Source organism: Tupaia chinensis, unplaced genomic scaffold (assembly GCF_000334495.1).
Source record: "Tupaia chinensis unplaced genomic scaffold, TupChi_1.0 Scaffold000682_1, whole genome shotgun sequence".
In the NCBI taxonomy this organism is placed as follows: Eukaryota; Metazoa; Chordata; class Mammalia; order Scandentia; family Tupaiidae; genus Tupaia; species Tupaia belangeri.
The window spans coordinates 1,198,985-1,225,252 of record NW_006160205.1 but is presented as its reverse complement, the minus strand read 5'-3'; the positions used below and the strand labels follow the sequence as shown (position 1 = coordinate 1,225,252).

General features: G+C 41.6%; 1 protein-coding gene across 1 annotated transcript in view; it reads right to left on the bottom strand.

Moving 5' to 3' along the window:
* The window catches only part of FRMD4B (FERM domain containing 4B), a 216,463-nt gene that overhangs the window by 39,313 nt on the left and 150,882 nt on the right, over positions 1–26,268 (bottom strand). The window contains 4 exon segments of the mRNA XM_006160350.2: positions 8,307–8,393; positions 10,646–10,703; positions 13,316–13,381; positions 16,448–16,531. Coding sequence (XP_006160412.1) covers positions 8,307–8,393; positions 10,646–10,703; positions 13,316–13,381; positions 16,448–16,531 — 295 coding nt within the window.

Sequence of the window (26,268 nt, the reverse complement as noted above, 5' to 3'; positions counted from 1 at the left end):
GAGAGGTATGCCCAGCAGGGTCCTCATACACAATCCTGCCCCAGCTCTGCTAGACAGGATTTTGGGCATATATCTATGGATGGCTCCTGTGCTCAGGGACACCTGAGGACATGAACCAAGAACCTTCCCACATGGCCTCAGCATCATAGAGCACTGAGTCACTGCTGTGCCATCATGGCTGGCCAGCACCTTCAACTTCCACAGAAAATTCTCACTCTTTAAGCTCTGGGTACAGTGGTCTCCTCTCGTTTTTATAACATGCTGATATAATATGTATGCAGTGGTGTTAGGATTCCCATTGAATCCAAGAAAACTTACATTTTATTCATGATGATGCTTTGGCTAACTCTATTTTGAATGCTTTGACAAGGTAGCTCTTTTCTGAGTGTAAAATTTTGCCTCTACTATCTGTTCAACTATAACTGAACAAAACAAACCGACAGCCATCTTGTTGGTGTGCATGAGGAACTAGTGCGTTCTGGGACATTCCCCTTCTCCAACTTTGACACCTGGAAGCTCAAAATAACATGTCTTTGGGGACGATAAATATCAGAGTCTCTGAACTGTTACCTGAGACACATCTTGCTGTGACTCTACTCTGTACAAGCATCCATTTGATAAGAGGGGGCTTCAGAGGCCCTGAGTGACTGGCCAGGGCCTGCACCTCATCACTGACGACTGGCAGGCATTCCGGATCTGTGCCTAGTGCTGTCATGAGGGTGCTGGTCTCCTGGCCCCCAGGAAGATTCCTCCCGTGGATGTGCAGAGTCTTACTCATTGCTGGCACGCTGTGCTCATGTGACTTTCCTCCCTCCTTCCTTCTTTTACTTATTTGCCTTTTACCTGTTTGTATGTTTCCTTGTTTTTGTGTTCACTGTAATAAACTGATTAATTTGGGAATGCTCTTTGCTCCATTTGGCTTCTCATTTTAGACATAAAGAACTTGCCCCTTGCCATGGGCCAGCCAGTAGGGTGGTTAAGGCGGCTGAATCCCACATGGCCGACTGTGCGGTTCAAGTCCAGACCCAGTGGTTCGAAAACCATGCAAGCACGTGTATATGCATGCCCCAAATCCTGAAAGGAGAATGGAGGAGAAGGGATTACAGCATGGCCCTTCTTGCCTGTGGGATGCTTTCTCACTCTCTCTTTCTCTGGCAAGTGCACACACCCTATAGCAAATTAGGGGGGGATTTTAAATGTGCCCCTCTCATAGGGGTTAAATTGTTGCTAGGGAACCAGGCAGTGGTGCAGTGGTAACGCAACTGGACTCACGTGGGAAAGGTCCTGGGTTCATGCTCTGAGACCTCCTTGGGTACATCAGGTACACATGGGCATGTCTATGAGGCTAGGGTTGGATCACTGATGGGCTTGCCTGTCTCTCCCTCTTATGAAATCGATGCATGAATGAATGAATTTTTAAAAATCTGTTGCCAGGCATCGGGAAACCAGATCACCTTTGTTGGCCCAGGTCAATGCACGGCTAATTCCTTCACATCAGCATACAAATGTTTTCTGACTAGAACGAACTACCAGTTCTTCTTAAGTGTCTCACCCTTCAGGTCTCAGCTTAAATGCCACTTTTCAGAGAGACCTTCCCTGAACACCTACTCTCCTCCCATCTCATTTTTGTTGCTTTATCTTTCATTTGCTTCCTTCAGACATAATTCAAAATGTGTAGTTGTCTTTCATTTCACCACTTGTTTGTTTCTCATCAACAATTCCCCCAAAAGACTCCAAAAGAGACGATGTCACAGAAGCTATAGAGCGTCCTGAGTTACGGCCTCACCTATGGCCAGCCGCCTAGGGACAGCACTTCCCAGCTTCACTGCAATTGGACTTGGGGACTTTATGGATGACAAAGAGACTTGTCTCCAACTCTCTGTTCTCACCTTCTCCACACAACCAATTTTCTGGAAGTTCCTTGTCTTGGAAAAACCGCTTAAAATTCTCACTGTGATTAACTGTAGGAGGCTCCAGAAGAGAAGTACCGCAATGTCTAGTTCATCATCTATAAATTAGAGTATGATGTGAAAGGGAAAAGATCTACTCAGCGAAGGAATTCGCTAACTCACTGGGTCCTCACAATGATCTGGAAACAGAGCAGGGAGGATTCTTTGAATGTGACAGTTGAGAAAAGGAAGGTTCAGAAGGATTGAGTGATAATACCAGGTCAGCCAGCTGGTTAGCAGGAGTGCAGAACTGGTTATCTGAAATCCTCGCTATAGAATCAGTGTTCTCCTCCCACTGACTCCACAGAAGGTTTTAACATTCAGATTGATTATTGGTGTGGCTGAAACTTAACTATGCACTTTACAAACAGGATGGACTGGTCCTGGTTGACATTTTGTAATCCATATTTCGTCTTCTGCATCAGACTCTACTTTGTATTATGTAGAAAGTGTGACTGGACAGCACCTATTCTCTTCTCCTATAGCTGACCTCCTGGAGAATTTCAGCAATGTGAGAAGCCAAGTTTGAAGTGGTGTGCTGATGGAGAGAGAATCTTAGAAATGGCAAGATGGGCCAGCCGGCCTGGAGGTTAAGGCAGCTGGATCCCAAGTGGCCAAATATGCAATTCAAGTCCCAGACCCAGTGGCTTGTGAAACACGCCCGGTGTGTGTACATGCATGCCTAAAAATCAGAAAGGAAAATGGAGATAAAGGGATTATGGCACGGCCATCCCCCCTGGGGGTGCTTTTGCACTTTCCTTCTCTCTTGCTGTCTCTCTCCAGTGAGTAAATGAACCAAACAGCAAATTAACCCTATAGCAAGTTTAACAAATAAAAACAAAACAAACTAACAAGAATCCAAAAAGTCAAGATGGCTGTGCTTAAAAAAATAATGAAGCCACTGTCTTTAAAGAAAATGAACTCTTTCCTTTTATGGCTAGGAAACAGGAAGACTTTGTCCTTGTTACTTAATTCATCTGGCTCTACGCATTTGGGAATTCCAATAGTTATTAAACAAAATTAGTTACCTAAAGGCTAAAATCCTAAGGTGATGAAGTCTATCACATGTCTTTGGCATATGATAATTAAAAAAAATATTAATCATGAAAGTCATGTTATCTCACTCTAGATTCCCTGTGACACCTTGACCAACATATTATTTCATTCATCCTATCTCTGCCATCAAACTGGCTCTGGTTTTCCCAGTGAAATCTTTGCCTGAGGGGTGCAAATTAGTTCATGACACACACTAATACTTCACTCAATCTCTGATCCACTGCCCACTTCTTTGTGAAGAACAGACATTTTTCTTTAAAATACTGAATAAACAATAAATACATAGAAGGAACAGAAATTTGTATTTTTTTTCTTTTTCTTAAGCAAAAACCTCATCAGTTTTTAAGTCCAAGGTCCTTCCATTTGGCATTACATTGTATTCCAGTATGTTTTCACATTCCATAAGCATTCACAAGGACATGGTCATGCACAAAGGGAGGATTAGAAAGTAGAACTGCTTATGATCTGAATTTTTAATACCCTGATTTTTTGTGGTTTGTTCACTTGGGATTTAACATTTTTCTCTTAATGTGCATCCTACCTTCAGGCATTATGGCTCATGCATTGGGAAAGGATGGGAGTGCTTGCGAGTGTGGACTCTCGGATGGCACACCAGGGAGTTAGGTCCCCTTTGAACCACACAATGACCCAAGAGCAGTTCACATATCCTCTCTTAAGATCTGTCTCCCACTACCACTAGTGATGCCTCTATCAGGCACAGTGCTAAGTATCATGCCATTTATTTCATTGTTATGACCATCCTATTTATTAATAGTTGGCAGCATCACCATTGTGAGGTCAAGGAAACCTTTATTCATCTATTTAATTGTTTTGCTATAGGGTGCATAAGCTCGCCAGAGAGAGACACAAAGAAGGAAAATGAGAAATCACCCCCTAGAGGGGATGACTGCACAGCCATCCCTTCTCCTTCATTCTCCTCTTGGGATTTTGGGCAGGCACATACACACGCCTGAGGTGATTTTCAAGCCAACGGGTCGAACATGGTAGAACAGTGGTTTACCATGTGGGAATCCAGTATCTTAACCACCATTCCACCTGCTGGTCCCAAGGAAACCAATTTTAAAGACAGATGAAATGACATGCCCAAGGCCCCACAGCAAAGAGCTATCACACTCTTGCCCTGAATCATCACGCTATACTGCTTGAAAACCACTGGCCAGCCCCCAAGCCTGGCATAAAAGCCCTATCACATGAAGAGCCCTTCTGGATGTAAAGGGCTCAGAAGGTAAAACAAACACAGTCTCCAACATTCATGGTCAATAACTGACAGACACTATGTGGAAGGGCCAGTAGTCCTCTGCTGGGCAATCCTGGAACAGTCCCTTTCTAAAACAGCTTTTGGCATCCATCTCTCTTACCCTTGGTAAAACCTCCCTCTGTCTGGCCTGCTTTTAAGTCCCATAATTATAGCGAAGCAGGCATGTGGCTCAAGAGGCCACATACCTCAAGTCCTCCCTTTACCGCCTTTGTTTCGTTAGCATTTTGCCTGCTTGACCTTCATTCCTGCCCGGCCATTGTTTCATTGGCTGGGTGCACAGGTCCATGCAAAGAGCTGGAACAGGTTCTTTCTTTTATAAGTCAATGCCCACAGCCTTTCAACTTATGCATTCTTTCATTTGTGCAAACTGGGGCAGAAGTGGGACTTGCAGAACATCCTCCCTCCCACTATCGTTTAGACGGGAAACATAACTATATGAAAGCAAAATCTAATATCAAATTTCAACAAATGAAGAAAAGAAGAAGGAGGAAGGAAACAGGTACAGCGTGAATATTCCTCTAAAATAACAGAGAAAGAGAAGGCAAGAGAGAGGCAAGTTTTGAATATGAAATACAAAAACTGAAAATTAACAAAAAAAGGAAGTGGCTTCTGACTTTTGTCTAGGTCCTGGAATGAACAAGCACAGCTGATTATGATCAATGTCTTGCAATATTTACTGATTTCTATGAAAGTGTGAACCTAAAGAAAGGCCTGTGAGTCATGAGCACAGGAGGGGAAATTAAGTGCAGTATTTATCATGCAGATTCTGACTCATCCTTATCGGGGAGAAAGCTTGGTTGTTTTAGTGGGTGCTTTTACATTCTGTGTGAATCTTAGTCTCACCAAGCCACATTAGCTAAGAAATCACTTTTGAATTAAATTATATTTTATAAGCAAGATTCAGAAAAAGCAGCAAGACTCACGAATGTTATTTCTTAAAGTAACATTCAGGAGAGACGTGAACGAACAAAAAGAGATTAGTACAGCTGAAGTCTACTTTAAAAAACATGATAGGCAATACTTGGGTCTAATGAAATAGTAAACTAGGGGGTCAGTTATGTGCCGTGGTTGGGGTTCTTTATTATGTTATCTCCCATCTACCCAACCCTGCCACTGAAACAACCATAACATCCATCAAAAAAGAATGAAATAAACTAAGTATTTGCAAATAATGGAACACTGGGCAATTTTTTTTTTAAAGTGGAAATAAACTGGCTTATAAATGAGCTGAAGAAATACGGCAAGGTATAGAACAGAGGGCATAGTGAAGATGCCTCTCTAAGAGCTTAGAATTTAGTGATGAAGGTAAATGGATTAGTATCGCTCTCTTAGCGATGGTATCATGGCATGGATGGGACTTCAGACCAACATCCTGTCCTAAAGAATGTATTTCTATACTCTTTGCCTTTTTGTCTGTCTTCATGATGAATATGTATTAATTTTGGTATACAATATCAATCAATAAATGAAAATGTTTGAAAATAATGAGTACCCATCACTTTAGATATGGTTGATGAGAAATTTGGTTTTAAAAGTGAATTGTCAAATATGAGCAGGAACACTACTATTCATATTCTTCCTGGAAATTAAGTAAATATTCCTTAACTGTTCTTGGCCCCAGGGTTTACAGAAACAACATGATGTTCGTATGTTGTATTGTATGACTGCACACATGTTCTCTCACTGTCTCTTATACACATGGATATAAGTAGTTTGATGCTTTTATTGAAAACTGCTAAGAAGCTTCGATGCCCAACAAATCTGATCCCAGAGAGCTGGCTCACCCCTGGAAAGGAGCTATGGTTTGCCCGAGGTGATTGTGGCACTTGCACAACCACAAAATGGGGTGAAAGGGACCAGCAGATGGTATAGCAGTTATGTGCTGGATTCCCACATGACCAATCATGGTTCAAATCCCAAACCTGGTGATTTAAAAATCACGCCAGGTGCATGTGCATACATGCCCAGGATTCCAGAAGGAGAATAGAGGAGAAGTGACTACAGGGTGGCCGACCCTCCTGAGCCGGTAGTGATTTCTCACTTTTCCTCTCACTGTTTCTGTTTCTCTCTCTGGCAAGTGGATGCATCCTAAGGAAAAAAAAAAAAAAAAAAAAAAATCTTAAACAAATGGAGAGGAAAAGGGAGTTTTATTTTCGTAACTCAAGGAACACTGTGCATGTTGAGTGAAGACAGAGGTACGCTTGTGAGATGAAGAGTGCCATGATGTGATTACAGGGCTGCGTTGGGAAGAGTATGGCCGTCCTACTAATACACATTAAAGCAAGAGACAGATGGAGACGATAGCAGTTATTTAAGGCTCTGATGCCAGGCTGTGATAGTGCAGGTAGCCGCACCATGGCCTGTTATTAGAGGCCATTGTCTTGCTCCTGTGACTCCCAGGGATGCCAACATAGCAAAGGGAGGGAGGCAGAACCGCCCAGGACAGGGGGAGTCTGTCTTTCTCTCACACGGTATTTAAGGAAGCCAAGGGCAGCAGATGATGCTCTATCGGGGTTCATCGATCCTAGATGGGCCAGAATGTGTTATATAGACTTGTGCTTGGGAAAAGAAAAGCAGCTTCGGAATCAAACTTTCAGTGGAAAATAATGAACGTATCTAGCTCTGGAAAATCCAAATCTGACAGACTGTGACCCTTAAGTAGGATGTAACTTATTTTTCTTTACGAAAAGTAGGTAAGCTTGTGTCAGAAAAATGTGAAACGAAGATAAGTAAAAAAACAAAACACAGCAGCAGTAGAAGGATTACTCCTAATTGTACGACTGAGAGAGAACCAGCCCAGAAAAGTTTGGCTGATTTGTTATAACTCATCCATCAGTCTATCTAACGTGAACAAATATTTGTATGCATGCATGGACATACAAGATATGTTAGGTGAATGGCACCGTTCTGTTAATGCTAAGCTAGAATAGAGACCTAGTAGTATGTGTCCATTCATAAGCTGTGTCAGGACCATCCTTAGAGTTAAATTTCAGTACATAACTTTTTTGTTCTTGTTTTTTTTTCATGATAGGGTGTATGTGCATGCCAAAGGGGAGGGAGACAGAGAGAGGAAAAGTGAAAAATCACAACCCCAGGGGAAGGTCACACCACAATCCCTTCTCCTCCATTCTTCTCCTGGGAATTTGGGAACATACACACATGTGTCTGGCATGATTTTTAGCCACCAGATCTGGGACTTGAACTGTAGTCAACCATGTGATAATCCAGTCACCTTAACCACCATGCCATTTGCTGACCTCATCAGTACACAACATTTGTTATTCTCGTAGAGTAAATTATCAGACATGGAATTGTGTCAATAGTGCATAAATGAGGTATAGAAAATATTTTTCAGGGGACCAGCAGTTGGTATAATGGCGATGTCACTAGACTCCCTTGTAGTTGACTGCAGTTCAAGTCCTGGACCCAGTGACTTAAACTCACACAGGGCGCGTGTGCATGTGTGCCCAAGATCCCAAGAAGAGACTGGAGGAGAAGGGATTGTGGCGTGGCCATCCCCCTTGGGTGGTGATTTCTCGCTTTCTGTCTCTCTGATACTCTCTGTCTTTCTGGCAAGCGCATGTGCACTATAGCAAAAACCTCTCTAAAAAAAAAAAAAAGAATTTTTCAGGACCAGCAGATGGCATAATGTTGCTGGACTCCCACATGGCTGACTGCGGTACGAGTTCTGGACCCAAAAGCTTGAAACTCACACAGGGTACGTGTGTATGCATGCACAAAATCCCAAGAGGAGAATAGAGGAGAAGGGATTGTGGCATGGCCATTTCCCCCAGGGGAGTGATTTTTTGCTTTCTGTCTCTCTGTCTCTCCAGCAAGCACATGCGCCCTATAGTAAAAACTCTCTTAAAAAAAGTATTTTCCATTTAACTCGAGTCTTTCAGAACTCATTTTTGCTAACCAAAGTCACTTGACCAAGATTGCTCACGAGCCCCTTAAAGTGGTGTTTCCAGCTCTAGAACAGGTCAAGGTTTTCATAAGTAGCTGCAATGATTCATACTTACTTTCCGAGGCTTCACTTTATCTTGTATATCATATTGACCTATTCCTTTATAGCTGATTCCAAGCCACCAAGGAAGTCCTTGTTTATCCTAGAAGACAGAAAAGAGTGAGAACCAAGACCTAATTGTTAAGTCTTCTAGAGGTGAAGTAATATTTACCAATTTCATCCCATAGCAAGTATCAGCAAGTCAAAATAAAGCTGTCTTTGTAAACAAAACACTACTTAAAGATCTAACTTGTAATTAAAATGCCTTCTTAGAGTTCCTTCAAATAAGATCTATAAGTCAGAATAGACCAATACTGTTAATGCCATCAAAAAAGAATGAAGCATTAGTATTCTGATTAAAGAGCTGGAGAGAAGAAATAAAATGTAAGTAATTCAACAAAAATTAATCCTGTAAAAAGCCAGTTATCCATTAAGAAAATAAAGGTGCTTTGTTCTATTAGTACTCGGCTATAAAGATTGGGGAAGTTTCCAGAGAATTACTAAGATGGGAAAAGTGCTTCCAAATCCTGATGATTATAATACAATTAACAATGAACATGGGAATATGAAAAAATTCCTTTGGAGAGCTATATAAGTCAATGATAAGATATTTCAGTATTCAACACATTATATAGAAGAGGAGAACAATATATATTTTTCACAAATTGATCTTTTAGGTCTTGTCCCTTTACATAGGGAAAGTAAAACTTTGGCTTATACATATATTCATGTGCAAATCAGAATTAGTAGACACTAAAGTTAAATTGGCATATGTTAGGATAGGGTGTCTTCACTATGTAATTATTTATGATCCAATTCCCTATAATTTTGAAATATATACAGACATACACATTGTCATAACATGAAAAGACATTCAAAACTGATCAATTATAACATTATTCCTATTTCAAAGACTCCCTTTATAAAAAAAAAAAAAAAAAAAAAGAAAGAAAGAAAGAAAAGAAATGCTTTTGCTAAAGGGTGTGTGTGGTTGCCAGGGACAGTGAGGGAGTAAAAGAGAGGGAAAGTGAGAAAGCAACACCCCCCCCAATGGGGGATGGTCACACCACAATCCCGATCCATTCTCCTTCATTTCTCCATTTGGGATTCTGGGCGGGTACGCACATGTGCCTGGCATGTTTTTCTTTTTCTTTCTGTTTTCTTTTTTTAAGAGGTTTTTGTCTTAGGGTGTGTGTGCTCACTAGAGAGAGATAGACAGAGACAGAGAGAGGGAAAATGAGAAATCACTCCTGGAGGGATGGTCATCCCAACATCCCTTCTATTCCATTCTTGTCCTGGGATCTTAGGCATACATGCACAAGCACCTGGTGTTTCAAGCCACCAGGTCCAGGACTTAAACTGCAGTCAGCCACGTGGGAGTCTAGTGACGTAACGGCTATACCATCTGCTGGCCCTGCCTGCCATGTTTTTCAAAACACCAGGTCTGGGACTTGAATTATGCACTTGGCCATATAGGATTCAGCCGCCTTTACCATCACTCCACTGGCTGGCCCTCACGGCCTTCTTAACGGTACACTTATTTGCTTCTCATCATCTCAAAATATTTCCTAGTGAATTTCTCCCCACTTATAAATATGTGAAAATACTATGCAAATACAAAACATACTGATCAAAAAATGGCATGGCAAATCCTACAAAAATGTCAGCGTTTTATGAAGCTGTTTAAATAACATTGGAGACCACATGATTCTCATACAAAGGTATGATCAAAGGAAGGTCTGGTAGCTTTAGAAAGGGGAATAATGGCAAAGAAAACAATCACCAAGGGTCCGTGTATCCAAAGGAGATGATCTGAGTATCTTAGAATAAGAGAAGTTTTAGTAAAACATTCGAAGCTAACTAGTAGTTAGCAAAAATACTGTGCTTTGTAATTTGCTAAAAAGGACAAGATATTAGGTTGTCCTATGTTAAGAAAAGCAATCCTATTCTATATGCTGTAATCTCTAGACACAATTTACATCCATGTGTACATATTGATATATGTGATTTTAGAAAGTCGGTGTTGTGGGACCAGCAGTTAGCGTAATGGCTGTGTTGCTGAACTCCCGTGTAGCTGACTGCGGTTCGAGTCCCGGACCCGATGGCTTAAAACTCACGCCGGGCATGTGTGCGTGCGTGCCCAAGATTCTGAGAGGAGAATGGAGGAGAAGGGATTGAGGCAAGGCCATCCCCCCTGGGGGGTGATTTCTCGCTTTCTATTTCTCTGTCTCTCTCTCTCTGTCTGTCTGGCGAACGTACGCGCCCTATAGCAAAAAAAAAAAAGTTGGTGTTGTTCAGTAACTGTCATAAAATAGCATGGGCATGGTGAAAGCCTTGCCACATCAAAGTATTTACCTTTACTGCGTAATAATGTACTCCGTAAGTCGGCAGAGCTTCTACTATTTTCATGTACCTATGGAAAACAAATACACATCATAACCTTCCATTAAAATAATCAGAAGGCCCTTCTGAGAAAAGTGATTTAAAGAAACAATTTATTGCTACTTTCCTCATTACAATCATGATTAATGTCTTGGACTGAAGTAGGACAAGAATAAACCGTTCTGGGGAGTAATCCACTTTACCTTATCTAAGTCTTAGACAGTTACTAACAGAAACTCGACTTCAAACAGGTATAGGAAATGTTATTTTCTGCACATTAAAATTTCTACGGCTTACAAATAGATCATGTTATATTCTATTAACTCAAGTTGCAAGGATCTTTTAAAAGTAAGCACCTAATGAGGCAAGCGAAAAGAATCAACTTGTGGGTCATGCACTTAAATAAAAAATAAATCTACCCCAAATACTGAGTGTGGTGGAGGTTACCTAGCTGTAAATATTTGTCACAAGTCTTAGAAATATAAGGACCAGCTGTTGGCGTAATGGCTATATTGCTGGACTCCCATGCAGTCAACTGTAGTTTGAGTCCCGGAACCAGTGGCTTAAACTCACGCCGGGCGTGTGTGCGTGTGTGCTCAAGATCCCAAGAGGAGAATGGAGGAGAAGGGATTGCAGCATGGCCATCCCTCCTGGGGGTGATTTCTCGCTTTCTGTCTCTCTCTCTCTGTCTGGTGATCGCATGCGCCCTATAGCAAAAGTCTATCAAAAAAATTAATTAATTAAAAATAAATATATTCTTTAAAGGGGTGAACTTCAGGATATGTAACCCCAACTTTAAAAATATGCCCCCCCAAATAAAAATTAAAGCAACCATTAAAGATGCCATTTTAATCGTTGTGTTTAATGTAAGAAGTATTTCTTGTGTCCTGTAAGGCTTTGGAGTAAACTCAATGGTGTAAGATGTCCTCTCTGCTACAAAGAGTTGAGGATTCTGTTTATGCAAGTGGACTTTTCTTTCCTTTTTAGTTCTTTGCTACAGGGTCTCTCTCTCACCAGAGAGAGACAAACAGGGAAAGTGAGAAGTTATCCCCCAACAGGGGGAGAGTGGCCATGCTATAACTCCTTCTCCTCCACTCTCCTCTGAGGATTTGGGATACACATGTGTAAGTGCCTGGCATGTTTTTTTAAGTCGCTGGGTCCGGGACTTGAACTGTGCCATCAGACATGTAGGATCCAGCGCCTTAATCACTATACCACCTAATGGCCCACAAGTGAACTTTTAAATGTCACTTGAAGATCACTTTCTCTGGATTTCCTTGTCAATAATTTGGCAATTTCTTGTAAAGTAAATGGCCTACTTGTAAATGAACATAAGTGGCTAAGTAAACATGCCACATTAAACCGCACAGCCAAGATTCTAACCAAGGTGAGTTGGGTTCTACAGACGAGAGCCTTAACTACCAGGTTAAACTCTCTCTTCTGGAGCCACATGATAATAATCCAAAGGAGTAAAAGGACTCTGCATTTAAGCAAGGACACTGTAATATACTCACTAGCCTAACCTAACATTTTTCAGGGAGATTATTATTATTATTTCAGTTCAGGAAACAGGTATGTGTTAAAATGACAAGGATTCAACTTCAGGACTGCTAACTTGTGATTTCTGCCTGTAAGATCATAGAACATGTGTTATGATAAAAATGAGATTAGACCACAGAAGTATGAGTGTGTGGGAAATCTATACAATGACATAGGAGAGCCTTACTTCAATTTTTGCACTTTTTTTTTTTTAATACTTGGTGGCTATAGAAATTATTTTATAATTACTGAGCAATAACACATTTTAAACTTACTGATTTTATAAATTTTTTATTAATAGTCTTTTTGTTTGTTTGTTTTATTTTGGGGATGGCCATGCTACAATCCCTTCTCCATTCCCTTCTCAGGATTTTGGGCATGCACACATGTGCCTGGTGTGATTTTCAAGTTGCTTGGTCTGGGACTTGAACCACAGAATCTGCCATGTAGAATCCGGCTGCCTTAACCTCCATGTCACCTGATGAACCTGGTTTATATAATTTTAAGTTTAATGTAGAAGTCAATTCAATGGGTAGTAACTCTATAAGTCACAAAATGCAGAAATACATCACTATGATCTGCTCTTGGTAGCATGAAGAAACAGATTATCCAAAGCCAATTAAGCTGTGGATTGCTCCTAATGTAGGGTCACAAACCAAGGACCAAAGCAAAGCCTCCAGATTGTCTTAGTTGGCTCATATTGCATTATAACTTGCTTAAAATTACCACCCCATGTTTAAAATTTGGATTTACAATCTGGATTTCCAGTTTCTCTTAGAAAATATCAGAAGATCTGGCAATATTATGCCTGAATTATGAAGCTGAGTAACCTGCCACTACTCAGGGTGAAAACTCTCCAGTTCACCTTAGTTTCCACCATTCTCTATTACCCTACATCTGGGCATTTTGTTACCTGCCTGACACTGGTAGGTATTTGAGTTGGTGATACTAATATATAGGATAACCAAGGCATTTTCTAATTTATCATAAAATGTTTCTGACCAGATGAGGCTTAGGTACATACACAATGAAAGTAATTTCAAATGATTTCTTCAAATGGAACACACTAAAATTGTATCTAGGGAGAAGGAAAAAAATACTTACTGAACCACAGCATGACCCCGAGTCAGACCTTTGATTTTCAAATAATGCTCAATTACTCTGTCTTCACTGAAAAAGAAGGAAATGGGAAGTTTGGCAATGTATGATTATCTGAGGTACAGAATCAATTTCCATATTTTCATGTGGCTGTGGCTGATACTTGAGAGGGAGTCTTCACCAACTTGTTCGGAAGATGGAATCTGACTGACTTTTGTTTGTAAGCACGTGGGAAGTTCATGAGAGTTGGCTACCTTCATTATTATCTCTAAGTTACATTATATATAATATGATCTTATAATGTATATTAACATTTTTTAAAAACCTAATTTACTAGAAAAGGATATATAATATCATTTTCTCAAATGGAAAACTACTATCTTTTGCCATAATTGGATGGGCTATGATACGTTCCAAATGACAATATTAAATGCTAGCTGGAAAACACTGTCGAACACATGCTGTGTATATGGCTACCCTCTCTTAGCAAAGAAAGGGAGATCAGTAAGTGCTAGGAATCAAAGACTTTCTCCTTGAAATATTCAGAAATATTTTTAAAAATTCAAACTGGGTCAGGTGGTGGTGTGGTGGTAGCAGTGTAACACAACTAGAACTGCATGAGAAAGTCTTGGGTTCATGACCCAGGACCTCCCTGAGCATGGAAGATGTGTGTATACTTCTCCCTGATTTAGGCGGGCTGAGGCGGGGGTGGCCATGTTGGGGAGGGACTGTGATGTGAGGACCCTGCTGGGGATGTCTGTTTCTGTCTCTGTCTCTCTCTCATTAAAGCAAAAAATTAACATGAAAAATAATTAAACCCTCTACTGAGTCTGTGTGCAAACTAACATACTCTTTTATCACCACTTGTGGACATATTGCCTCAAGAGAAAAAACGCTTCATTATTGCCTTAGGGTAAAATTTGTTGACTGATGGGGCCAGCAGGTGGTGTGGTGGTTAAGGAGCTGGATTCCCACAAGGCTGCCCACGGTTTGAATCTCAGACCTGGCAGCTTGAAAATCAAGCCAGGCATGTGTGTGTGCATGCCCGAAATCCCAGGAAGAGAATGAAAAAGAAGGGATTGCAGTGTGGCCATCCCCCTGGAGGGTAGTGCAGCACATGTGCCCTATGATGAAAACCTAAAAACAAAACAAAACAAAAACAAAAAACAAGGGACCAGCAGGTGGCATGGTGGTTAAGGTGCTGGACACGCTCACTTGGCCAACCATGGTTTGAGTTCTGGACCTGGTGACTTGCTTTCTTGCTTTCCCTCCCTCCCTCTCTGTCTCTCTATGGTCTAATTAAAGTAAATGAATAAATAAATAAAAAGTAAATAAATAATTCTTTTTTAAAAAACAAAACAAAAAAAAACCAAACTCCTTGACAGGAATGGTGAGAACTTCGCTGAAGTCTGGCATCCTCTGACATTATTCAACTTTTAGATGAATAACTCTTCTAGTCTTTATCTCAAAAAAAACCTAAAAGAGCAACTATTTTTATGTTTAGATGACCAGAAATTGGTGATATCCAGCTTTTTTCCACTTTCTTAAGAAATGATCACTTAAGAATAATTTGTTTTGAAGGTTTCAGAGTCAAAGCACAACAGTTTCAAACATTTCCACTATATATCTGGAAAATATATTCTAACTTTCACATTAAAACTATCAATGCTGAATATTTATTTTATAATCTTTATTTGTTTTATAATATTTTTCAGTAGAAAGGAAAATCAATTTCAGGACTTGGAGACTGAAACTAAAGAGAATGTATTTAAAGGGAATATATTGGGTGGTTGGTAAAGTCGTGATGTATTTTTTACATAGAAAAATATGTCATGATTTTTCTAGTGACCTTATAGTTAACTCAAAGAAAAAGGTAAGTTTCAAGGAGAAATGTGAGATAGAAGATGGGAACTATGGATTTGTTAAAATATAAACAACAAAACCAGTTTAATATATACAATGATACCTAGCTATAGAGGAAACTTCTGACCAATGCAATCTGTGTGTTGTAACACCTGGAAGGCTGCGTTACATGATGACTACACATATTTTGAACATAGTATTCACCTAAAAGTATGCTCTACAGACATTTTACTCAAAGAAAAGACATAGCTGCTCTTTTTTTTTTTTTTTTTTAAAGAGAGATTTTTGCTTATAGGGCACCTGCACTCACTAGAGAGACAGAAGGAGGCAGAGAGACAGAAAGCGAAAAGTCAAGTCACAAGAGGGGATGGCCACACCGCAATCCTTTCTCCTCCATTCTCTCAAAATCTTGGGCATGAATGCACACGTGCCTGGCCTGAGTTTTAAGCCACTGAGTCTGGGACTTGAACCACAGTCGACTATGTTGGAGTCCAGTGATGTAACCATTACACCGTCTGCTGATCCCCACATAGCTGCTCTTTACAAATGACTGCAAAACGCATTTTGGTACAGATATGTATTGCTTAACAACAAGAACATTCTTCTTCTTCTTCTCCTCCTCCTCCTCCTCCAAGTCCCAAAGCTTGCCTGTACTCCTTCTTCTTCTTCAGAGAGAGATTTTTGCTATAGGGTGCATGTGCTCACAGAGAGACAGAGGGAAAGTGAGAAATCACTGGGGGAGGATGGCCATGCCACAATCCCTTCTCCTTCATTCTCTTCTTGGAATTTTGGGCATACATGTACATGTGCCGAGCATGAGCTTTAAGTCTCCAGGTCTGAGATTCGAACCGCAACCCACTATGTGGGGTCCAGCACCATAACGCCACTTGCTGGCCCCCACATTCTTAGAAATGCATTGCTAGGTCATTTCGTCATTGTGCAAATGTCACAGAGTGGCATCATCTACACACTTAGGCTGTATGATGTAGCCCGTTATCTCATGGGACAAACATCATACATATGCTCTGCTGCTGACCAAAACCATTACATGGCACAAGACTGTATATAGTTCCCATTTTCCACCCCACATTTCTCTCATCAGAGAGCTTTGACAAGATCTTTTCACTAAAAGGATCAAGGTCTACCTGGGGTTACTTTGATACACTTGGGCAATTTCACACATCCCTCTCCTGTATTTATTTTGATTTCCAGAAAAGCACTCAGCTCTCAACGGAAGCGAAATTGCAAGTCACCTGTTATCTTGATTTGGCTTACCAGTAAGCAAGGGATGGGTGCTCCTGAAGGGTTTTGGTTGGGAAGGCTGGCAGGGTCTTCAAATCTTTCCTGGCATTTTCATCACTAAAAAAAAAAAAGCAATGTGGTAGCATCAGGAATGTTACCCAAAATGTTATTCAAGCTGGTCATTAAATGAATGAGATTAAAAAGTAACTATTTCTAGCACTTTGGGCTCTGTCAAAATGTTGCAGTCAACAAATGTGAGGTTATAAACTCTAATTAGAAATAGCTCCCAAATTGGGGACCAGCAGTTAGCGTAATGGCTATGTCGCTGGACTCCCACGTAGTCAACTGTGGTTTGCGTCCCGGACCTGGTGGCTTAAAACTCATGCTGGGCGTGCGTACATGCATGCCCAAGATCCTGAGAGGAGAATGGAGGAGAAGGAATTGCGGTGTGACCATCCCACCTGGGGGTGATTTCTCGCTTTCTGTCTCTCTGTCTCTGTCTGTCTGTCTGGCGAGCGCATGCACCCTATAGTGAAAAAACCTCTTAAAAAAAAAAAAAAAAAAAACAGAAATAGCTCCCAAATTGGATAACCAAGTTAGATGATGGCATTTTAAGTTTAGAATTTCTACATGTATATATTTTATTTGAATATGAATATGGCTATGCCGCACTGATGGGGTGCTTTCTCTCTCTTTTTCTCTCTCTTTCTCTCTCTCTCTGGCAAAAGCACATGCCCTCTGGCAATACAAAAAAAAAGCTTAAAAAATAACAATGGTAATCATAAAGCCGCTCAGGTACTGTCCTCAGTTCTTCCTAACAGCTTTCACTGCAGTAAGAGTACACGTAGACCTTTTTATTACTCTTCTGTTATGTCACTGCTGCCTTCTGAAATATAGCTAAGCCTGCCAACTGCAGAAATCTCTTGAATGGAAGATGACCGAAATGTGTGTTTCTAATGAAGGTATCTCTCCAATTGCCTCAAGTGAACTATTAGGTTGTCGAGAAAGTCGTGACGTAGTTTTCTATGCAAAAATGTGTCATGACTTTCCTGAAGACCCAGTAGAATGTATCTCTGTAAGGTCAGCCATTCCTGATTGTATAACGGCAAAATTCTAGTTGTCAAGAGAAATCTGTGTCCTTTATGGAACTTGAAAAAGAAAAATGAAGGAGGTGGGGGCAGCAGGTGGCATGGCGGTTAAGATGCTGGACTCCCACATGGCAGACTGCAGTGTGGGTATGGACCCAGCGGCTTGCTTTCTCACTTTCCCCTTTCTCTCTCTTGCTGTTTCTCTCTGGTCAAATTACAAATAATAATAATAATAACAACAACAACAACAACAATAGCAACGAACAAATAAATAAATCGTTCTTTAAAAAAAGGGGGAAAACAGGTATTGAACTCAGTCACAGAGGGCCCTGCACTACCTGAGAGCAAACAGTCTAACTGCCCCACGTCTTCAAGGACATCGTGCATGAGGAAACAGACAGGACTCTCGGGGTGTAATAGAACCTAGAATAAGTGTATGGAAAAGCTACTTGAAATCCTCATCAAACTGTTGCTTAAAGACTCTAACATCAACTCTTCTCCTATTTCCTACCTCTTCCTGTCTTTACCACTAACCACTCTTTGGTGAGAAGCCAAGTGTCAGGTACAGTTTGTTTTTGTTTTTTGAGAGGTTTTTGCTATAGGGTGCGTGCGCTCACCAGAAAGACAGAGAGAGACAGAGGGACAGAAAGCGAGAAATTAGCACCTGGAGGGGATGGCCACGCTGCAATCCCTTCTTCTTCGTTCTCCTCTTGGGATCTTGGGCAAACACGCATACATGCCCGGCGTGAGTTTAAGCCACCGGATTTGGGACTTGAACTACAGTCGACTACATGGGAGTCTAGAGACATAGCCATTACACAATCTTCTGGTCCCAGTTTCAGGGTATTACTTACTTCATGGAAGGCTCACCATAGGCCTTCCTCTATGGTACCTTCTTTACAAGTAAGAGCCTGAGGTTTAGAGGCTAAGTCACTTACTCAGTCTTACAGCTACTGTGAGAAGGAGCCAGAGGCAAACCCCATGGACATGGCTCTGAAGACCAGATAGTTACTTCCACAGTCTATGTCCTGATCCCCAAACAGATGCCCAGGGCAGTGTTTTAGAGCATTGATATGAACATCCTTGACTCTGGAAAGGGATAACTCCTTTTTATTTATTGTTTTTAAACTTTATTTATTTATTTATTTATTTATTTATTTATTTATTTATTTTTTAAGAGAGAGAGAGATTTTTGCTAAAGCGTTTGTACTTGCCAGAGAGACAGAAAGCAAAAAATCATCCACAGTCCCTTCACCTCCATTCTCCTCTTGGGATTTTCAGCATGCACACACATGTACCTGGTGTGAGTTTTAAGCCACCGGGTCCGGGACTTGAATTGTGGTCAACTATGCGGGAGGCCCGTGACATAACCATTATGCCACCTGCTGATCCCAGGATAACTCCCTTTCATCCCTATCTCCAGTTACAAATGAAAGCACTGACAAATTAGTTTAAAAAAACCCACCACTAATGCATTTTTGTGTGGAGTAGAGGGTGCATGTACTAGCTTAGAGAGAGACAGAGAGACAGAGAGAAGGAGAAGAGACAGGTTTTGTTTGACCCACGCTGTACTATGATGTATTAGAAATTGCTCACACCTGTTACTTGATCATATTTGCTTTAAGCTGTTCTCCTTTAATGTCTAAGAAAGTTTCTTTTCTGGTTCTGTCAGCCAGTTTCCAAATCAAGCAAGCCACAGGGCAACAGAGTGTGCCCCCTAAACAGACCACATAAACCTACTGTCTTTCAGTAAAAATATACAACGACAGTGAATGTTCCCTAGCTTGGAGACATTAGAAAGTTGCACCTGTCAACATTACATTTCAGACCAGGGTGGTGGCCCTTCCTAAAGGTGAAAGATCTGTCTTTCCAAATTACTACAGGAAATAAGAAGTCACTTGGCTCCTGCTCTTACATAAGAACAAATCTCTCTATTCATCTGAAAGCTGAGCAGGACGGCTTAATGATATTGACAGTCTTGGGAAACCGGTTTGGGCTTCCTGAAAGTTGAAATACACCACAATCCAATGTATTCATATTAAAGGTCAACTGTCAATTTCCAGTACTAATATTTATTTTTCTTAATATATTCTTATGCTCTGCCCTTCAAAGCCAATTCTATTTATTTATTTATTTATTTATTGCTAGAGGGTGTGTGGACTCATCAGAGAAAGATACAGAGATGGAGAAAGAGGAAAAGGAAGAAGCACCCCTGATGGGAATGGTCACACTGCAATCCCTTCTCCTCTATCTCTCCCATTTTGGTATTTTGGCACATGTGCACACACACCCAGTGTGTTTCTCCAGGCCATGGCTTGAGACGGTAAGGTCAGCCATGTGGGATCTGGCTGCCTTAACCGCCAGGTCCAAAAGCTAGCCCAAAGTCAATTTATTTATTCTTTTTGAGATAGATTTTTGCTATAGGGTGCATGTGCTCCCTAGAGACATAGAGAGAGAAAAAGTGAGAAATCACTCCCCCCACCACTTCCAGGGGGAATGTCCATGCCACAGTCCCTTTTCCTCCATTCCCCTCTCAGGATTTTGGACACTCACACACAACCGGTGGGACCAGGACTCAAACTGTGGTTGGCTAAGTGGGAGTCCAACACCTTAACCACTATGCCACCTGCTGGCCCTAAGCCAATTTAAGCCAATTTACTTTTAAAAGAAGTTGGCGTGTGTGTGTGTGTGTATATGTGTGTGTGTGTGTGTGTGTGTGTGTGTGTGTGTGTTGCATAAGGGTAAATGCATATATATGTATCCAAAATAATTTTTTGTTATTAATCACCACCAACCACATATATGTTGCTGTCTTCTGGATCTAGGTGAACCGTGGGCTATGAGCCAGAGATTCAGTCTAGCATTCATTTAATTCTTTGGGTTAGAGTTAATTTTGTGGCAATGAAGTCTCACCAGATTAAACCTTGCTATTTACCACATATGTATTTATTCAGTTAACAAACATAGATATAGATACGTATAAATGTACAACAAACATGAATAAGTATATCCTAACATGTAGAAGCAAGAGTTAGAGGATGGAGTTGGTTTTAACTTATGTAAATGCAGTCAGCCAGAAGAGAGTGGACAGGGAAAAAAAACAAGGAAGAAACTTTACTCACTATTTTATTCAACAAGTTCATGATTGACAAATACAAAACAGGAGACTTGAAGGTGTTGCTTTTTAAGAGTGTTTAGTACTATCCCCCATTTATTTATTTATTTATTTCTGGAGAGGTTTTTGCTATAGGGTGCGTACACTTGCCAGAAAGACAGAGAGACAGAAAGCAAGAAATCTCTCCCGGGGGGGATGGCCACACCACAATCCCTTCTTCTCCATTCTCCTCTCGAGATCCTGGGCACGCACGCACACACACGTGCCTGGGGTGAGTTCAAGCCACCGAGTCTGCTGGTCCCAAGTACTATCCCCCTTTAAAGCACACACATCTCACAACACTGAAATTTTTCTAGCATTTAAACATTTAATACATGTTCACTAAACCCAAGGAACTTCTATAGTTACTGTCTAACTGAAAAAAAAAAAAAAGCTGTGTGTTTCAACTGGAGAAAAATTCTGTGTTAGATTTATTAAAAGGTAAACTTTGACCTTCAACACGTCATCTAAAGAATTTTGAAGAGTAATTTTAACTACATATCATTCCAATCTACTCCTGATATAATATTTGATATTATTTGTCTGGAAATGCTGGTTGAGTAGATCAGTAGATTTTCACAAGTTAATCATAAGCCACCATCCTAAATAACAATGAATATTCATTCCTTAAGATTTTCCTACCAACGGGGCTAGCAGTTGGCGTAATAGCTATGTCACTGGACTCCCATGTAGTCGACCGTGGTTTGAGTCTTGGACTCGGTGGCTTAAACTCACACCAGGTATGTGTGTGTACGTGCCCAAATCCCGAGAGGAGAATGGAAGAAAAGGGACCGTGGCATGGATATCCCCTGGGGGGGTGATTTCTTGCTTTCTGTTTCTCTGTCTCTCTCTGTCTTTCTGGCATGCACATATGCCCTATAGCAAAAACCTCTAAAAAAAATGTTTTCTTCTCCCAGGTCTAAATCAACCACTGGAAGCAACTACTAATAAAACATGCATTACTAGAGAAGTGGCTTAGAGATCAAAAAAAAATTTTTAAGAGAGATTTTTGCTATAGGGTATAGGGTATAGTGCTTGTGGAGAGAGAGACAAAGACAGAGAGCAAGAGAGCAAGAAATCACCTCCCCGGGGGGAATGGCCACACTACAATCCCTTCTCCTCTATTCTCCCCTCAGGGACTCTAGGCACACACATATGCCCTGTGTAAGTTTTAAAAAATTATTATTATTATTATTATTATTGTTATTTTTTTGGAGAGGTTTTTGCTATAGGGCGCGTGCGCTTGCCAGACAGAGACAGAGAGACAGAAAGTGAGAAATCACTCCCCAGGAGGGATGGCCACGCCGCAATCCCTTCTCTTCCATTCTCCTCTCGGGATCTTGGGCATGCATGCACACGTGCCCGGCGTGAGTTTAAGCCACCGGGTCTGGGACTCGAACCGCGGTCGACTACATGGGAGTCCAGCGACATAGCCATTACGCTAACTGCTGGTCCCTAAAAATTATTTTTTAATAATAATTTTATTTAACTTTATTTTATTTTAATTTGACCGGAGAAGGACAGAGCGAGAAAGAGAGAAAGCAAGCCACCAGGTCCAGGACATGAACCGCAGTCGACCACATGGGAGCCCAGTGCCCTCAACCACCACGCCACCTGCCGACCCTTGCTCTGCATCATGAGTTTTAAGCCATAGGGTCGGGGACTCGGACTATGGTCAACTACATGGGAGTCCAGTGAGGTAACCATTATACCATTTGCTGGCTCTTGCTTAGAGATCAATTTAGGGAGAGTTTAGACTACTCTGCCAGAAGTATACTTGGATAGATGGGGCACGAAGCAATTTGAGGGCAGTGAAACTATTCCATACAATATTGTAATAGTGGACACATGACATTATGCATTTTCAAAACCTGTATCACATGAAAGTGAAGGCTAATTTGAATACAGACTCGTGTGACATTTGTACCACACTGATGCAAGATGTTAGTAATAGGGAGGAGCTGGCAGGGATCTGGATCCCACATGGCGAACTGTGAGGTTTGAGTCCTGCCCCAGCCATTTGAAAAAACACAGGTGTGTGTATACTCTTCAAATCCCAACAGGATGGAGAAACGGAGTAGGGATTACAACATAACGGGGTTGCTTTCTACCTCTCCCTTTTTCTCTCTGGAAAGTGCACACACCCTTTGTCAAATTAAATAATAATAATAATAACAAAGGAAACAGTGGGGAGGAGAGGAAAGAGATGAGGCATATAGAGGACTCCACTAAAATTCACGGAAACGCATATTATGAAAAAGCTATGCATAGATTTCAAAATGTTTTTGCACTAAAATAAGCTCATACTTTAACTCCATTTGCCCATAGACTTTTTTTTTTTTTTTTGAGAGGTTTTCGCTATAGGGCACGTGCGCTCACCAGACAGACAGAGACATAGAGACAGAAAGCGAGAAATCACCCCCCAGAGGAGATGGTCACGCCACAATCCCTTCTCCTCCATTCTCCTCTCAGGATCTTGGGCACGCACGCACACATGCCTAGCGTGAGTTTTAAGCCACCGGCTCCGGGACGCGAACCGTGGTCGACTACGTGGGAGTCCAGCGACATAGCCATTACGCTAACTGCTGGTTCCCTGTCCATAGGCTTTTTGAAGTAACTTCATAGGAACTTAGTGCATTCTGCTCAAATCTTCTGTAACTTTCAAACTTCTCTAAAAATAAAGGCTATGAATTAAGAAAAATATTTTTTAGATTAGTGATTCTCGACCAGGGCAATTTTGTCCCTTGGGGGCACTTAGCAGTATACAATTGTGGAAAGAGGTAGTTTTGACATCCAGCCATTGGCTTGGTGGGTGGAAGCCAGGACGCTGCTTCATATCCCATAATGCACAGAGCATGCCCACAACCAAGCATCATTCTGCCCCAAATGTCGATGGTGCTGAGGGGGAAAACTCCCACATCAGATTATTTTTAAAATCATGAGAGTCCTAACCTAATACTTTGTTGAGTACATCTTTTATTTTTGTTATGTAAATTTTAAAAAGGTTTGGCCAGAGGACATGTGCTGCTTGCTGGAGAGAGACAGAGATAGTGAGAGGGAAAGTGAGAAATCAGCCCCCAGGGGAGATGGCCACATCACAGTCCCTTCTCCATTCTCCTCCCCGGATTTTGGGTATTCATGCACATGTGTACAGCACGTTTCAAGCTGCCAGGTCCAGGACTCGAACCCTAGTCAGCCATGTGGGAGTTCACCACCGTAACCATCATGCCATCTGCTGGCCCATTTTATGTAAAAAATTCTTTTTAGTTATTCATTTCTTTATGGCCAAGAGAGACAGTAGCGTCTCAACGCCGTGTTCCACTTCCTGTCAGCCCTGGGTCATGGGTGCTCATGTGCCTGGTATGCTCAGGGAGCTCTGAGGTTTGAACTGGCAACCTTCCCACAAGCATCCTCCCTGAGGTTGCCTTGCAAAGCACTGAGTTTCACCACTATATCACTGTCTGTCTCCTGAAGTATACCTTTTATTTATTTATTTATTTATTTTAATCTGCAACAGAGCATGTGTGTTCACCACAAAGAGAAAGGGAGGAAGAGAGAGACAGAGAATACTCCCCATGGGGAGATGACCATGCGTGTGATCCCTTCTCCTCCATTCTGCTCTCAGGACTCTGGACACACATGTATGTATGCCAAAGTGTTTTTCTTTCTTTTCTTTTGTTTAAAAATGTTTTTAAAAAATTATTTTATTTAACTTTATTTATTTATTTTTAAATTTGACCAGACAGGGACAGTGTAAGAGAGAAAGAGAAAGAGGACAAGTGAGAAAGCAAGCTGCCAGGTTAGGACTCAAACCTCAGCCATGTGGGAGTCCAACGCCCTTAACCACCACGCCACCTGCTGGCCCAACCCAAAGTGTTTTTCAGTCCTCTGTGTCTGGGCCATGTGAGATCCAGTGCCTTAACTATCAGGCCACCAGATGGCCTTGAAGTGTATCTTCTAAATTATAAAAAAAAAATCTTTCATGTCACATGTATTAGAGATTTCAGATGCGAATGTCTAAAAGAAGCTAAATGAAACAGGCATTTAAAAAGTCCACTAGATGAACTAACTGAAAAACACAGTTCAGCCTAGCCTCAAACATTAGGGCACAGTGGGGAACTGTCAAGACTGAGGAAACAAAGAGAACACAGCTTATTTGAAGGATTCTTGAGGATCCAGTCTTGACTGTGTGACGGAGGTAAAAATGATAATTTCACTCTTTCTACAAGTCAGAGCTAGGGGCCAGCAGGTGTGTGGTGGTTAAGGTGCTGGACTTCTATATGGCCAACCATGGTTTGAAGCTCAGACCTGACAGTTTGCTTTCTCACTTTCTCTCTCTCTCTCTCTGGTGAGCATGCGTGCACTATAGCAAATTTAAAAATTAATAATAAACAAAATTAAGTAATTCTTTAAAAAGAAAAAGAAGAAGAAAGAGCTTGATGAGCATAGAGTATGCAGGAATTCAATCTCTTCTCCTATTGCTTCACAATTTCTGGGATTTTGTTCCCCCTCCATGATCCAAGACAGCGCATCATCATTTCCACCTATTGGCCATTAGGGAGTGAGTAAAAAGCCACACTCTGCGAGGTAATCTTGCACAGGAAGGCTGAGGGTTTGCCTCTGCAGACCTCCCTGAGTACACCAACAAGCATGCCAGTGGGCCAGGGCTGGCTGAGGCTGAGGTGGGTCACTGAGTCAAGGCCCTGTCAGGAGTGCTGTCTCTCTGTCTCTCTTATAGAAGAAATAAAGCAGGAAAATGAAAACTCTACAAAGCAAGATGAGAAAATATGCACCACAGAGTCAGAGTATCTGTGAGAAAAGAGGGGACGTTATTGGAGGTGGGGGGGCTCCTTGGCATCGCTCACTGGGTGGGGTTATTTGGCCGTGCGCGTTCTGATTTGCTCTTTCTACCATATGTCTATGCTTTACGCCTTCTCCTGTGTGATACAGGTCACAACTCAGACTGATCTACCACGGCAACAAGGGGACGGGAGGGTCCCGAGGAGCACAGCAGCTGCCACTCAGCGGGCAGGGGCTGCAGTCCCAATGCAAGAGGTTTGAACTCCCTGACTGCAAAATGAGTCCATCGGGGTGTTTGCAACACGGACACATTATTCTAGAAGGTTAATCCTGATCACTTTCAGAGTTTAAGACCAAACAGGATTTCACGTCTGAGTGGATGGACAGTAGCAGAGTGCTTATTTGCTCATCCTCCTGGGGAATTTGCCCGGGAGCCTGTGGCCACGTGGAACTTGCAGGGGCAGCTGGGTCTGACTTCAGCACAGAAGGCTGGCTGGCTGGCTGGCTGGCTGGGCAGACAGCCCTGTTTATGAGTCAGGATCAACCTGAGTTGATTTGCATCCAAAAGGAAGACCTAAAGAGCCGGGAGTTAAACGGGCCTCAACAGGGACGTCTCTGCCTTTCACCAGCAATAAAAGCACTCACCCCGTCTGGACATTCCTGACCCTAATGGCAATGGATATGTCATTTTAAAGATGCATTTGACCAGAATTGCCACGAGGGACTGGTTTATCCAGATCCTAGCCAGAGCGAATGCCCATAAATCTACATCACATGCTACTTCTCAGTGAACAAAGTAGAAATTCGTTTTC